We start from the raw sequence: 16,354 nt of genomic DNA on the forward strand, positions 1-16,354 counted from the left end.
CAGGCTCGGAGCCTCATCAAATGGGGGGGGGTAGACAAGGATAGAATGCTGCAAAATACACCTACTCTTTCACTGAGAGTCATTGATAAACTGAAATGTTCCTCTGAAAACTATTGTGTGTGTGTGTGTGTGTGTGTGTGTGTGTGTGTGTGTGTGTGTGTGTGTGTAAATGTACATTACAAATGTAATTTAACCTGTAATAGACTTTGAGGTCAGTACATTTTCACCAATAACAATGTTTCATTTTGTGTCTCTGGTGTCAACACTGTGTATCATCAGTAAATCCAGTGTTCTGTGTCATCATATTTACAGTACCATCATAATTTCCTCTCGTTTAATGCAGTCAACATTCCCATGACACTTTTTTCCTCATCGTTAGTTGCAGTTGATGAAGTGATTGCACAGAGCATTTCCTCTGGATGCAGAGACCAATGTTACTAAAACTTTAAGCACTTATAAAACTTGTGCCACTTGTCAATTTTTTTTTACAAACAAAACATGATGCATCTGAAATTACATACGCCAGCAGTCATGTTTCCGGTATAAGATATAAGTTTTTTCTGTGCTGAATGTGTAAGCCAGTGTTGTAGTCAGCTTTCAAAACTTTGTTCCCTTAGTTTGAGTGACATGTCAACTTCTGGCTCAACCAATTGTGTGACTTTGGGGTGAGAGTACCTGTAATATGCTGTTTAGCTGTGAATTTACTCATTTTTGCAAACAATAGCAGACTAAGAGTGTTCAGAAAAACTGTTTAGAATAAATTATAATTTTTATACAGGTGGCGCCGGTGGTGCCGAAATTACACAATTCATATTTGATCTCGTGTGCCCAAGGGGGGCCCTGGGCTGCAGCCCATGTTGCCCATTGGGTTAACGCAGCCCTGGTTGTAGTACTCAAGAGTCCAAGACCATTTTCAATGGAATTGTCATGGACTCGTGAGCAATTTGACTTGGTCTTGACTCGAACTCGAACTGAGTGGGTCCTGCTCTGTGCCCCCCCCAAAAAATCTTGCAGGCAAAAGCAAGCAGAAATGCTTACTTGACTTACAATGAATGAAATATATTAGTGCAATTGAGGAAATTGTTAACAAATTGAATGTAAATGTTTATATCACTTTCTGCATAAACATTGTCATATTTAATACATTATTGTTTGGTTTTTAGGCCCATTTTAGTTATTGTACAATTATACTGTATTTTGTAATGCAGACATTTTTAATGTTAAAATAATAAATGAGGTTTATTTGATATATACGCCAGTAGTTCTTTATTTAATACATTCATAAAAAACTCTTGTCTTAGACTAAGACTTTTGTGGTCTCGGTCTTGACTCGAACTCGACCTACCCTGGTCTCGGACTGGACTTGGACTCGGATGAGCTGGTCTCGATTACAACACTGGTGTAAGCCAGGATTTACGTGAATCATTCAGACAGATATCAATATTTACACAACTTGCAGATGATTTTAACCAAGTCTCACATTTACTGTCAAGAACAAGTACTTTATAAACCACGAAAGATTTACAATCAGGGAGCACCACAGGACAGCAAATACAACCAACATCTTACAAATAGACAGACAATGCGCAGATAATGCATAATGTATTATGTAGCCCCATTTAATTTAGCAAATAGTTTGGTCACTCTTCAGAAAAAGAGAGGAACAAATGAGTTAGCAATTTTTTGGAGATCTTTGATACACTAAACTTAACCTCATCACTGGCAGTCATTTGCCATTGCTTAACTGGTGTATTTGCTAAAGAGCAGGAACACAACAAAATATTGTATTTAAAGGTGCATCATGTGATTTCTGTGCCATTATCGCAAACCGTTTACAATCACATTACAACATTGGCTCAACAAATGGCATGAGTTTGGGGCAGGACTCTTATTTGTTGAACAATGGTAAATGGGGGGAGTGTGTGAAACTTGTTTGAACACAGTCATTATTTTTGCAATTCCGATTTGTGCCACCAGTGGTGCCAGAATTACACACTTCACCCTTAAATGAACCAGCTGTATCTATAAAAAGATTTAGCAGTAGAACATGAGATTTCTTGAACATTGAACACTTGGCATGTATTATGATTGTATCAAGGATCCTTTTTAGGGATGACATGTAAAATAATGCAGTTCAAATTTTGTTTTGTTGAAGCAGGATTGAGAGTTGTATGTAAGCCCTGTTTGGTTCAGGTTGTTGTTTGTCATTAAAAGTTCCATTCTGCCAAGTCCGGTTTGAATCCAGTTCTGGATCCAGGGAGGTTTTTAACCAACAAAAGGGATATTGTCAGTCTGTGCCCATGTCCTCTCGGTTCAGCCTAGCATGCAACGTCTCTTCCACTGACTCCTCAGCTCTAGAGAGATGGAGACAATATGTAAAAACAATGTTACCTTAGGTTTGAAAACCTTTTGTAAAACATTACATTTTAAAATTGTATTGTTTTTGAAAGAGAAAAAATTTTCAACTTTCAAAGTTATTGAAAACCTCAAGTTTGTAAAAACAAACGCATTTACAGTAATTGATTTACAATACATGTCTACGGGGCAAGGCATTCCTCAAATTACAAACAGAACAATGAGGCTTGTATTTTTGTGCTTATATTAATTCTTCCAATAGTCAAGTCTTGTGGCTATAATTAAAAAAAGCAAAATGTGTATTTTATTGTTTATCCCAGTACCCAATGCCTTATCCCGTAGACTTTCATAAACGCAACAATACAAAGTGTAATTAATTATGATTGATTGAAAACTTGTTTGTAGGTTCCTCGAAAAATAACCTACAAACATGTAGGTTCCTCAAAACCATGACATCACAACACATCATTTTTTAGGAACCCTTTTAAGCTGACTCACTCAACAATTCAACACAAGCGTGTCTGAGAATGCATGTCTGAGCAATCACTCACTGTGAACTCTGGAGGATCACTGGGTTGCTCTCTTTCAGTGCAGGCTGCTGTCTGGATGTGTGATGGGTTTCGGGGGTCTGTTGAGTGTCTGGCCGGGTAAAGGTGTCTGCGTGAGCAGGAAGCATGTGGCTGCTCTGAGATGTGTTCGCGTCCAGCATCTCCAGCAGAAGATCGTACAGAAGCACCACGTTTTTTCTCTTCATGCTCGACAGATGCTCAATACCTTTGTTACTATGGACAACAGAAGAAGAAGTGTGAGCGGCTAAATCTGTATGATCTGGAAGACCAAACTAACCAATCAGGAAAGTCATGGGATAATTATGAGATGGATTTAGCATTGTGGTCTAGCAATGCATCTTGTGTGAAATACTTTTTAGAACACACACTCTCTCTTAGTGGTACCTGAGGTGTCGTATATGTGACAGCAGCAACAGCAGGTGGGCGAGCCGAATGGATTGCTGCTGTGTGGACAGTCCGGTTCTGGAAATGGCCCAAACCAGAGCGTCAGTCACAGAGTCCAGCAGCCTCAGAACCTTCCCACGACTCTCCACATCATCAGGGGTCTGTGGTGAGCTTGAACAGTTATCTGTTCATAAACAACAACAAAAAACAGGCAGAGATCTGAGACAGTGAAAGAGAAAATATATTCACATTTATCTGTGGATTAATACAGTTTAAATTATGCTTCATGTCCAAGGCTGGTTTCTCATTTAATCAGTCTCATTAATGGAATAGTTTACTTTTTTCTCCCCTTTTTCTCCCCAATTTGGAATGCCCAATTCCCAATGCACTTTAAGTCCTCATGGTGTCGTAGTGACTCATCTCAATCAGGGTGGCGGAGGACAAATCTCAGTTGCCTCCGCATCTGAGACCGTCAACCCGCGCATCTTATCACATGGCTTGTTGAGCGCATTACTGCGGAGACATAGCACGTGTGGAGGCTTCATGCCATCCACGCACAACTCATCATGCGCCCCACCGAGAGCGAACCACATTATAGCAACCATGAGGAGGTTACCCCAATGTGACTCTACCCTCCCTAGCAACCAGGCCAATTTGGTTGCTTAGAAGACCTGGCTGGAGTCACTCAGCAAGCCCTGGATTCGAACTCGCAAACTCCAGGGGTGGTAGTCAGCATCTTTACTCGCTGAGCTACCCAGGCCCCAAGGAATAGTTTACTTTATAAAAATTAAAAAAAAGACAATTCTCTCATCATTTACTCACCCTTATGCCATCTCAAATTTGTATGACTTTCTCTTTTCTGCGTAATACAAACAAAGATATTTTGATGGAGGTTTGATGTGATTATATGAATACAATGCAAGTCAATGGGGTCCAATACTTCAGAAGACATGGATTAAACTACACGAGGATTACTTATGCTGCCTTTATCTCCTTTTTGGAGATTGCAAGTGCCCATTGATTTGCACTGTATGAAAATATTCACATCATATCTCCATCAAAATATCTTTGTTTGTGATGGACAGACGAAAGAAAGTCATATGAGTTTGACCAAGGAAAATCAGATTATGCCGTCTCAACGTACTATGCAAACATACTGTAACTTTAAGACCTTCGGGACATTTGTCTTTTTAATTTTTACATACAGTTGTGCTCAAAAGTTTGCATACCCTTGGAGAATTGGTAATATATGTACCATTTTTAAAGAAAACATGAGTGAGCAGGCAAAACACATTTATTTCTTATGGGATTCATATTCAACTGTAGGTTATAACAGAATGGCACAATCATAAAACAAAACATGGCAACAAAGAAAATAATGAAATGACCCCTGTTCAAAAGTCTGCATACCCTTAGTTCTTAATACTGTGTATTGCCCCCTTTAGCATCAATGACAGCGTGCAGTCTTTTGTAGTAGTTGCAGGTGGTATAGCTGCCCATTCGCCTTGGTAAAATGCCTCCAGGTCATGCAAAGTCTTTGGTCGTCTTGCATGAACCACACGTTTGAGATCTCCCCAGAGTGGCTCGATGAAATTAAGGTCAGGAGACTGTGATGGCCACTCCAGAACCTTCACCTTTTTCTGCTGTAACCACTGGAGCGTCATCTTGGCCTTGTGCTTAGGGCCGTGCTGGAAAGTCCAAGAGCATCCCATGCGCAGCTTTCATGTAGCAGAATGCAAATTGTCTGCCAGTATTTTCTGATAACATGCTGCATTCATCTTGCCATCAATTTTCACAAGATTCCCGTGCCTTTAGAGCTCACACACCCCCAAACCATCAGTGAGATTGTGCTCCTTGAAACAACCACACCATCTTTTTCCAGAGCAGCCTGTATTTCTCCTGAGGTTACCTGTGGGTTTTTCTTTGTATCCCGAACAATTCTTCTGGCAGTTGTGGCTGAAATCTTTCTTGGTCTACCTGACATTGGCTTGGTATCAAGAGATCCCCGAATTTTCCACTTCTTAATAAGTGATTGAACAGTACTGACTGGCATTTTCAAGGCTTTGGATATCTTTTTATATCCTTTTCATCTTTATTAAGTTCCATTACCTTGTTACGCAGATCTTTTGACAGTTCTTTTATTCTCCCCATGGCTCAGTATCTAGCCTGCTCAGTGCATCCACGAAAGACCTAACAAACTCAATGACTATTTATACACAGACACTAATTGCAATTTAAAAAGCCACAGGTGTGGGAAATTAACCTTTAATTGCCATTTAAACCTGTTTGTATCACCTTGTGTGTCTGTAACAAGGCCAAACATTCAAGGGTATGTAAACTTTTGATCAGGGCCATTTGGGTGATTTCTGTTATCATTATGATTTAAAAAGGAGCCAAACAACTCTGTGATAATAAATGGCTTCATATGATCACTATCCTTAAATAAAATACATTTTTGTCTTTTATTTTTGCATGATCAGTCATATTTTCAAAATCAATGCCAAAATTTCACAATTTCTGCCAGGGTATGCAAACTTTTGAGCACAACTGTATCCCAGACTGTGATAATCAAAAAAAAAAAAAATCCGCCTAGCATTTACAATTTTTTCTTCTGCAGTATAGCTCCTAAAGTAAATGTACATTGTTTTAAAAGGAGTTTTAAATATTATTTTGGAAAACAAGCCAAAAAAGACGAATCAAAGTGTACTTTGTTCCAGTGTATAATGGGCTAAGACTACACTCTCTCACCTTTATGTTCACTTCGATCCATCTTTAACTCACAAAAAACAAACTTTCTCTTCTTAATAGAGCTGCGTATCGCCGATTTTCTTCATGATAAGATACACACAGTAAACGTGACATGTATATTATGATTCACTACGTCACGAGCCATCACGTTATAATCTAGCTGCAGCAAACGCACGCGAGTGACGAGAGTCCACGTGCCAGAGTGTGCCTCAGCTGAGAGAAGATTCAATCTCTTCCCCGGTCACTCCACGCAACTCATAGACGCGGGGCTGACCGCAAAGAGAAATGCCAGTTTCTGAGTTTATTTTCATAACCCACTTTCTTATTTTTGAACTTTAATAAAGGATACTTTAAAGATATTACGCGGGGGTGTTTCATTGCAAAACGGAATCAAATCACTTTTTTTTTTTTTTTTAAATCAGAATAATGTCGAATGTGGCACAATAATCGTTTTATCTCAATTAACTTGTTTTCATAATTGTTGGAAGCCAAAATCGTAATTGAAAATAACATTCGATTAATCGCCATCCCTAATATAGATGTCCACATTTACACGTCAACACTATAGCCCAGCCAATTTAACAACTTGGCCAACCAAGTTACAATGGGGTTCTAAGAATTAAGTAGGATAGATACTATTTTTCCTAAACTCTAGAAGAATAAACGATAAGAGGTAATATTAGAAACTTCTGCAAAATCCTCTAGATGTTACTGGCTGTATGTAACACCTGCCGCTCTGCATACCATTTTGAAAGATCTCACTGTTAAAAAGGAGCAACTGATGTTTATTTTTAAAAAGGTCCCAAATAATTTCAGTCTGATCTTAACAGTTTAACTGGCAAATATGAACATGCATTGTTTTGTAATACAAGGTAATACTCTTTGCAAAGAGGCTGTTATTGAAGGATATTTTTAGACACAAGAGAGCAGTGTTGGGATGTCACCACTGACCAGCCAAGTAAATTAACACATTCTAATATAAAATAGTCATAAAGTATTTTTGAATAGCATGCCCAAAATAGTGGTTTCTACACTACATATCCCCACTTTTTCCTACAGTTATGTACAAACAAATTATTTAAATTATGTCAATAGACAAGAGGATTTACATTTAAATGTATTCAATTAGTAGATGCTTTTAAGGGGATAACACACACACAAACACAGAATTGTCATACTGGAGTTTAGAAGGATTACGGCTTTGAGACAGACGTATTCCTCTCTTTGCAGCTTCAGTTCTCTGAATCTGGAGGTGGTGGCCAGCAGCATGTCAAAGATTTCCATGATGCCTTCAACACAGTTGCCCTCATCCCTGAAGAAAATAGAAAGTGTGTCAAGCAGAAATAGGAGGAGGAGAGTGCAAAGAGTTTCTCTTTATTTCTTTGTTCTGTTGAAACATATATCACTTTCACACAGCAGCAGAATACGGTTGTCAGACCTGTTGAGTGCTTAAAGGGTCAAGAAAACCAAAAAAAAATTTTGAGATGTGAACAGATATGTACAGGATGCACATCACTGAAAACAATGATGCACTCATTATGTTTATTGTTAAGGGTGAAGTGTTTTTTTGTTTTCGTTTTATTGAGCCATTTCGTTCTTCTGGTTTCAAATGGAAAGTTGAAGCAACGTCACAAAATTGAGGTATATGCGGTAACTACGAGCTATTATTGGTAGGACAGCACGCATTTACGTCACTATATTCTGAGCGTTTCTCCACATTATTCATGACAAGGAGCACTTCCATCCAATCACAGCGCTGCCTCATTCATGAGCTCATATAACAGCCACAGCACAGAATTCAAACTCATGACATGGACGCCACTGTCCCGCAGGTACGAGATTTCAACAGCACTCAGAGCGGACTTTTACACTAAAAATGTGGTCAGATCGAAGTCACTCCACAAAACGCACTGCAGTCCATAACCGGACCACCGTGAGCATTTCTTGGCTGCAGTTATGCAAGTCCTGCTCCAAACATGTGTATATGAGGGAGGGCTATGAGCGCTGATTCCATCGCTTATTCTCCATGTGTCAGATAATAGGCATGATAAGACTGAAATCACAAAGTCAGAATGGACCACAGTCCACTCCATAACTGCACAGAAGCGAACATGTTTGTCAGTTGGCCATTATATATGTTTCAAATATGAGGCAGCGGTGTATTCCAGGTGTATCTGAGGAGGCTGTTCTGTTTAGACGGAGCCAATTGCGTCTTCTCACCATGTGTCTGATCATAAACAGGACAACATGATGGCCTATTCAAAAACAGAAAACAATGATGAAAACAGAAAACTCAAAGACATGTCAACTATATATTTGATCTACTTTACATCAAGTTTCTGGGATTTAAGGCCTTTTCACACCAAACACAACGTGATTATGAGAGGCAAATCACTTTTCCCACAGAAAGCGAAGCTAATTTTCGCTGTTAGCACATTAACGTCTTTACAATAGGTGGCGCTACAAGCAACTGTATGATGGGTGGCTCAGCGCACCTTTTAGCTGCTTCACCCATCACCAGGTTAGAAGTAGTGATGGGAAGATCAAATAATTTTACTAACTTGGATCTTTGAGTCTTGTTCAGGAAAATGAACAAATCTTTTTTCGTTTTTGACAGGCTCTACAGGAAACAGAATTGATTAGTTCACCTCCCGAGTCGGTTTTCGGAGTTCGGATCTGAGTCTTCGTTCATTTGACACGTGACTTCCAGGCTCAGCACTCGTTCACGAATGACAATTACTGGTATTTTTTCATTACAGCTCACAGTCAGTGTGTTGCTGTTGTTTGTATCGTTATCAGTACATGTCAGTATGGCAGTAAATTACTTAAAATCATAAGAATTGTCATAATGAATTGTTTTCATGTATTCGATGCAGGAAGTGTTGACATGATATTTTATCCCAAATGTAAAATTAGTTAATATATAATTAATGTTTGATTTGGGTCTATTCCCAACAAGAACATAAGAACAAATAAATAATACGAGGGATGCATCATGAAGGAAAAATAAATTACAGTTTACTTAAAATCAACTCAATAAACAAGTAAATAATAAATAATATGGGGTTTCCTTGTAGCTCTTGTAGTCTATATTTTCTGACGAGAAGATAAAAGTCATAAAAAGTTTAAAACATTACTCTGTATTACCAGATTCAATGGGATGGGAAAAAACATCACTACAGAAATATTCAAAGTTATGAACTGCAAGAAATAAAGAAGCTAAAATTAGTGACTAGAAACACTTCGTGTGACTGTGAGGGTAAAAATAAAGCATCTCAAACGGCTTGTTGGGAGCATTAAGAAGTATTAAGTAACTTCTGTTTGCAATACAGAGACTTTGCGGCTGTCAGTGAACGACTTGTACCCGAAGACCGACTCGGGAGGTGAATTTATCAGTTCTGTTTCCTGTACAGAGCTGTCCCCGCACCAAATGAACGAAACATGAGCACGGATTTTGCACATGCGTGGCTGCGACAAAATGAATCACTCTGAGACTACTCATTCTTCCGAGTCATATAAAAGATTCGTTCAAAATGAATGACCCATCACTAGTTAGAACCACTTGACAAGTTTGCAAAACAAACAAGAAAGAAAAACAGACGATTCTCTTGCGAGCAGATCGGAAAAATAAAACAGATTTCTCTATGAGCTGAATCAGCAATGACGAGTGTGTTGTTAATTTGCTCAACGAGAAAGAAAATTTCAGTTCACCTACTGGACGAGTTGACTGACAGTACTACCATGTATACACAGTCTGAGGGGTGATAAGAAAGAATCAAGTGTATAAAATAATGCTAACGGTTAAAACATGTTATCATTTGGAACAATATTAATTATATGCTACTGTCACGTATACTGTATATACATTTGTTTAAAATCACTGCGTAATGCACACTCATAATGATGTTTGTTGACTGTATCTTATCGCCATGTACATCTACTTGTTTTATATTTGCTAAAAACCTTGCGTGTTACTAATTAAAACTAATGAAATTTAAACACTCCAAGATTGTAAGCAATAAAACACCGATCTCACCCAACAAAACCCATCTTCAGTCCGACCCATTATTAGATACTTTAATATTGCTAACGACTATTGAAAATAGCACAGCAAAAATGATTTCGTTTTTGGTAGTCAAAGGCACACAGAGCGCACTGTGAGTCACAGCAATAGTTATTAATATTATTAATATTTGTCGAAGAAAAAGATGTAAGATCCCCAAAGTTGTTTATTAAAAAAGTGATACAAAGGCAAATGCTGTGATAAATATTACATTAAAGATATAAGAGAAGTCACTTAAGATAAAATGCAAAGGCCAAACAATGCAGCAATATGGAATAAATTATGAAGACAATCCACATGAGACAATTTTTAAAGGGAATGCAAGGCAGTGATACAGCAATACAACTTTCATGGTACTTAAAACCTGGGGTTGAGGCAGACTAAACTAAAACTTACCTGGATAGTCACCGAAACCTGCTTCATGGTACAGGCCACAGGTTAGTAAGTGATTTTATCACACTAGAGTCATTTTAAAATGTATTATGCTTAAGTATTGTGTTTATACTTTTTAAGTACTTTTTAATAAGTGTGTATATGTTTTGTGTATCGGACCTGTTTATTACTGTACGTCATTTTATATTTTATTTATTTATTTTTTGAGAAAGAGGGATGAGTCAAAATGATTTTCTGTGGCAAATCAACATTATGCCACAAATAGTCAATAGAGTTTATCTTGTTATTAAACCCGAAACACTCCTTGTAAGAATAAATAGGCCTATATATGATTTATTAAACCAGTGCTCTCTGAGTGTTCTTTTCACTTCATTCTTAACAGTTTTGAACAAAATATCCAATCTTTTTACAGATTTGCAAACTGTTCTATCGCCTTAACTCTTCACACTTTTGTCCCACGATTAATATATAGCCCAAAACATTTTTGTTTTTATCTTTACTCATAATGTCATTGTTCATCAGTTGTGTGTGTGTTTTTGGAAGTAGGTCTAGAGACCCCCTCCTGTTTTCCCACTTCTCGCCCACAATACTAGCCCACATATTTACATAATTTCCCGCCCAATTCTAAAGTCGTTTCTTAGTCTGAGGTGTGAAAACTGGGGCTCAACTAGTTGGATGTCCTGACCAGTTATAGCACATAATACTATAAAACTGTACGTAAGAGTTGGCCAAAACAATAAATAAATAAATAAATAAGTAAATAAATAAAAAAAAAAAATTGTTACTATACACTGCATTGTACGCTCATCAGTTCTGCAGAAATACAGCACATTACAGTAGTGTCAGGTAGGGGTGGGTGATATGATAAAAATCTTAATTCACGATATTAATAATTTTATATCATGATAATATACATTATATAATATATATTATCATGATATAAAATTATTAATATCGTGATTTAAGATTTTTATCATATCACCCATATATATATCACGATAGTCACGATAGTCATTTTTTCTTTAAAATCAATAAAAATGGTTTTATATTTTAAATAACCATATAATGCCACAATTTTCCTCTATATTTGGAACTTGACAAACTTACTAAATGTACTAAATTTCACATTATGCCACATTTCAGTCTATGTTGTTGATCAATATTATTATAATTATAAACTTTCCTCAAGAAGATCTTCTCAAAGCAATGAAACAAAACAAAAAAAAAATACATACTGTAGGTAAAAAAAACAAACTATAATGACTTAAGTCATCTCTATAGAGAATATAGTATGAATATTTGAAGGCAAACATAATTTCTAATATCTACCGTAACATCATTCAAACAGAATTTTAGTAAGGGTGATTGTTTAGTTTAAAAACCATTTATTTTGGCACATGACACAGTGTTGTAGCTGTCTTTCTGGTCAGTGGTGGTTAGAATGTTGGGCTGTCTAGCCATGTATGACTTCCTCCATAATGCTTTAAGGTAAAAAAAAACAAAATTTAAAAAAAAAAAAAAAACAGTAGAAATCAAATGGGTCACGTAAGTTTTGTGGTCTTCGCTCTCCTGTCTCTGGAGCACAAATATCGGGAAGCCTGCTGGACTCGCGTGCACTTGTGTGCTCCAGAGATAGCGCATGCTACACTCACGTGAAACACAGATGCGCGTATCAGATGAGAAGCATATTTAACGCTTTTGAAGACATTTTCATTAAATAATACAATAGATTTCAATTTGTTTCTCACCAAACCTTATCGTATGACTTCAAAACAAGGCATGAGTCTTACAATTTCTGAATGATACTTTTACCTCCTTTTGAAGCTTGAAGAGGTGGTCACCATAAGCTTCCACTGTATGACATCAGAACACAACATTTTTGATATGGGGTAATAAAAACACAGGGGTGAGTAAACAATTACTGAATTTCTATTTTTGGGTGAACTATCCCTTTAACCGTTAATCGGGATCCAAATATTAAAATGACATCATCACTGTAAATTACATATCGATACAATGTAAGTCAACAAGAGATTTTTGAAACTTTAATCTTTAATTTCTTAAAAAGTACAAAAGGTTGGCAAAAAAACAAACAAGAAGGGCACGATGTTAGGCTAAAATGATCTACAAGACAAAGTCTGATTAGATATATACAGTACGTTAATTGGTTAGACTGAATTAATTGCAGATGTTTAACATAAGGGTTCGGGGTTTAGAACAAAGCCTAACCAGGAAGTTTGGAACATCAATACAGTGCTCTCTCTCGCACACACACTTCCTTAACCCTGTGTGAGAAATGAAAAGTACAAACTAAGCTTGTGTTATGAGAACGTACCAAGGTTAGTTAAAACCCTAGTGATAATCACCAAGGAAGAAGAGTCTTAAATTCTATAAACAAACACATGAACACATAAACATGTATACACACACATGCATGCAAGCATACACGTATAGACATTATAAGAAAACAGACAGGTCACCACAATGAATGCATAGTCGTTAAGCATTCAGTTTCCCTAATCAATGGACAACAACACACCACAACTTACACACACACACACGCACACACACACACACACACACAGAGAGAACCCTACACACATAACAGAAGATTATCCAAAGGTCAATGAATAAATCCATCCATCCATCCATCCATCCATCTTTGACCGCTTACACGGGACCAGGTCGCGGTGGCAGCAGACTAAGCAAAGTAGCCCATACGTCCTTTTCCCCGGTCATATCCTCCAGCTCATCCTAAACTCAAGCCAAAACTCAAGACCATAGAACTTATTCACTTTAGCACCATCTTTGATTATTAATGGGAATGCCAACGAGGCTGTGAGGGATAGACTTATCATCTCTTCAATTACACAAACAGTATAAAACTGTATTAAGCTCCTAGATCACATCTGATTTTCCACAACTCATGTTGTCTGGAGTTCTTTGTATACTGAATGTTCTTGGACAGATATTTGATCAATGTTTTGTCCACGGAACAATCCAAAAACACTTTAAACTGCAGTACATCCCACTGAAGAGACTGTAAGTCTATCCCTGGCAGCCTCGTTGTCATTCCCATTAAAAATCAAAGATGGCGCGATCATGAATAAGGTCTATAGGTGAGGGTTGGAACATACACCGACTGGTAAATTGAAAGCTTTGCCTTCAGGCTGAGCTCCTTCTTCACCACCACGGTCCGGTACAGCGACCGCATTACTGCAGATGCTGCACGATCCACCTGTCAATCTCATGCTCCAACTTTCACTCACTCGTGAACAAGATCCCGAGATACTTGAACGCCTCCACGTGGGGCAGCTGCTCTCTCTCTCTACCTGAAGAGAGCAATCCACCCTTTTCCAGCAGATAACCATGGCCTCAGATTTGGAGGTGCTGACCCTCATTCCAACCACTTCACACTCGGCCGCAAACCTCCCAAGTGCACACTCGAGGTCACAGCATGATGTTGCCAACAGGACCACATCATATGCAAATAGCAGGGATGCAATTCTGAGGCCCCCGAACTGGACACACTCCACACCTTGGCTGCGCCTTGAGATCCTATACATGAATATCACAAACAGGATCGGTGACAAGGGACAGCCCTGTCAGAGTCCAACGCCCACTGTGAACGAGCTTTACTTAATGCCAAAGATGCGGACACAGCTCTTGCAATGGTTATACAGGGACCGAATGGCACGAATGGCAGCCCTGGTACCCCATACTCCTGCAGCGTCCCCCCACAGGGAATCCCGGGGTACAAGGTTGTATGCCTTTTCCAAGTCCACAAAACACATGTAAACTGGTTGAGAAAACTCCCACGACCTTTCTAGGACCCATGCTAAGGTAAAGAGCTGATCCACTGTTCCACAACCGGGACGAAATCCGCATTGTTCCTCTTCAATCTGAGGAGTCTCCTCTCCAGCACCCTGGCATAAGCTTTCTCAGGTAGGCTGAGAAGTGTGATCCCTCGATAGCTGGAACACACCCTCCGGTCCCCCTTTTTAAAAATGGGAACCACCACACCTGTCTGCCAATCCCTAGGTACCACCCCAGACGTCCACGCAATGCTGAAAAGGCATGTCAGCCATGAGAGTCCAACAACATCCAGGGCCTTCAGCATCTCAGGGTGAATCTCATCCACCACTAGCGCCTTACCATTTTGGAGCTCTTTGACACCTCAGTGACTTCTGCCAGGGAAATGGGTGTCAACCCCCCCACCCAAGTCCTCCATCCCTGCCTCCTCCACAGAGTGTGTGTTTGTCAGGTTTAGGAGCTCCTCAAAATGTTCCTTCCACCGCTCGACTCTATCGCCAGACGAGGCCCCAGCCAACAACAGCCTGGACAAATCACTGCTTTCCATGCCTGAGCCATCTTACGGTTTTCCAGAACCTCTTTGAGGCCGACCAAAAGTCCTTCTCCATGGCCTCCCCACACGCGGGTTTTCACTTCAACAAACGCTGCCCCTGCAGTCCTTCTGGCCTGCTGGTACCTGTCAGCTGAGTCTGGAGTTAACCAATCCTGAAAAGCCTCCTTCAGCTTAACGGCTTCCTTCACCAAAGGTGTCCACCAGTGGGTTCTAGGATTGCCACCCTGACAGGCATCAACGACCTTCCATCTTCCATCTGATCCAACTCACCACCAGGTGGTGATCGGTTGACAGTTCAGCTCCTCTCTTCATAAGAATGTCCAGAACATAAGGCTGCAGGTCTGATGATACGACAATAAAGTCGATCATCGACCTTTGGCCTAAGGTGCTCTGATACCAAGTACACATATGAACAACCTTATGTTCGAACATGGTGTTTGTTATAGGCCAATCCATGACTAGCACAGAAGTCCAATAACAGACCACTGCTCGTGTACAGATCAGGCAGGCCGTTCCTCCCAATCACTCCCCTCCAGGTATCTCCATAGTTGCCAACATGGGCACTGAAGTCACCCAGCAGAACTATGGAGTCCCCAGCTGGCACCCCTTCCAGGGCCCCTCCTGGGGTCTCCAAGAAGGCTGAATACTCTGGACTGCGCTTCGGTGCATAAGCACAGTTCACTGTCACAGCTTTTCCCCTTGTAACATGAAGTCGCAATGAGGTGACCCTCTCATCTACTGGGCTAAACTCCAAGATTGTAGCACCAAGCTGGGGGCTTGGGAGTATACCCACACCTGCTCACCCTGAGCAACTCCGGAGAAGGAGAGAGTGCAACCCCTGTCCAGGAGTTTGGTTCCAGAGCCAGAACAGTGTGTAGAGGTGAGTTAAATTGTATATAGCTGGTATCTGTTAACCTCACACACTAATTCTGGCTCCTTCCTCAACAGTTAGGTCACATTCCATGTTCCAAAAGCCATTTTCTGTAATCAAGGTCCAGTCCGCACAGGCCCCCAGCTTCGGCTGCTACCCGTTGGGCATCGCACCACAAATCCAACAAACCCCAAATGTTACCATCAAGCAAGATATGAGCAAACCTCTTCCACTAAAGGAGGACGCATGGAGGTTTCACACATTTCTTAACTAGGGATGGGCATTTCATAGTCAAATTTTGTAGTCAAGTACTCCAACACATAAAAAAAAAAAAAAAAAAAAAAGAGTAATCGATTAATTAAAATTCAGAATATAAGATAGTAAATAAAGAGTATGACACACTCGTGAAATTTATAGCCTATTGGGGTTTTCACAAATGTCACCCTTATATTGGTTTCCTGTGTCATCGTGTTGCTTCAACAACCTTTGAACCTGTTTTTCTTATGAAGAAAATGTACACTACGTATGAGCAACCTGATCTACATTCAAAAAAGAAAAAAAATATATTTGCACTCACACAGAAACATACATTCCAAGTCTTACAA

The 16,354-nt window shown here is 39.4% G+C and overlaps 1 protein-coding gene across 1 annotated transcript in view; it reads right to left on the reverse strand.

Annotated features, from left to right (window-relative positions):
- Positions 1–1,460: 1,460 nt before the first annotated feature.
- The window catches only part of LOC127411648 (estrogen receptor beta-2-like), a 37,982-nt gene continuing 23,088 nt past the window's right edge, over positions 1,461–16,354 (reverse strand). Inside the window, exons 7-10 of the mRNA XM_051647361.1 lie at positions 7,235–7,368; positions 3,309–3,492; positions 2,907–3,137; positions 1,461–2,354 (exon numbers count right to left, since the gene is read on the reverse strand). Of these exons, the coding sequence (XP_051503321.1) occupies positions 2,288–2,354; positions 2,907–3,137; positions 3,309–3,492; positions 7,235–7,368 (616 nt within the window). The 3' untranslated portion in view covers positions 1,461–2,287. The remainder of the gene's footprint in view (positions 2,355–2,906; positions 3,138–3,308; positions 3,493–7,234; positions 7,369–16,354) is intronic.

This window comes from Myxocyprinus asiaticus, chromosome 21, assembly GCF_019703515.2.
Source record: "Myxocyprinus asiaticus isolate MX2 ecotype Aquarium Trade chromosome 21, UBuf_Myxa_2, whole genome shotgun sequence".
In the NCBI taxonomy this organism is placed as follows: domain Eukaryota; kingdom Metazoa; phylum Chordata; class Actinopteri; order Cypriniformes; family Catostomidae; genus Myxocyprinus; species Myxocyprinus asiaticus.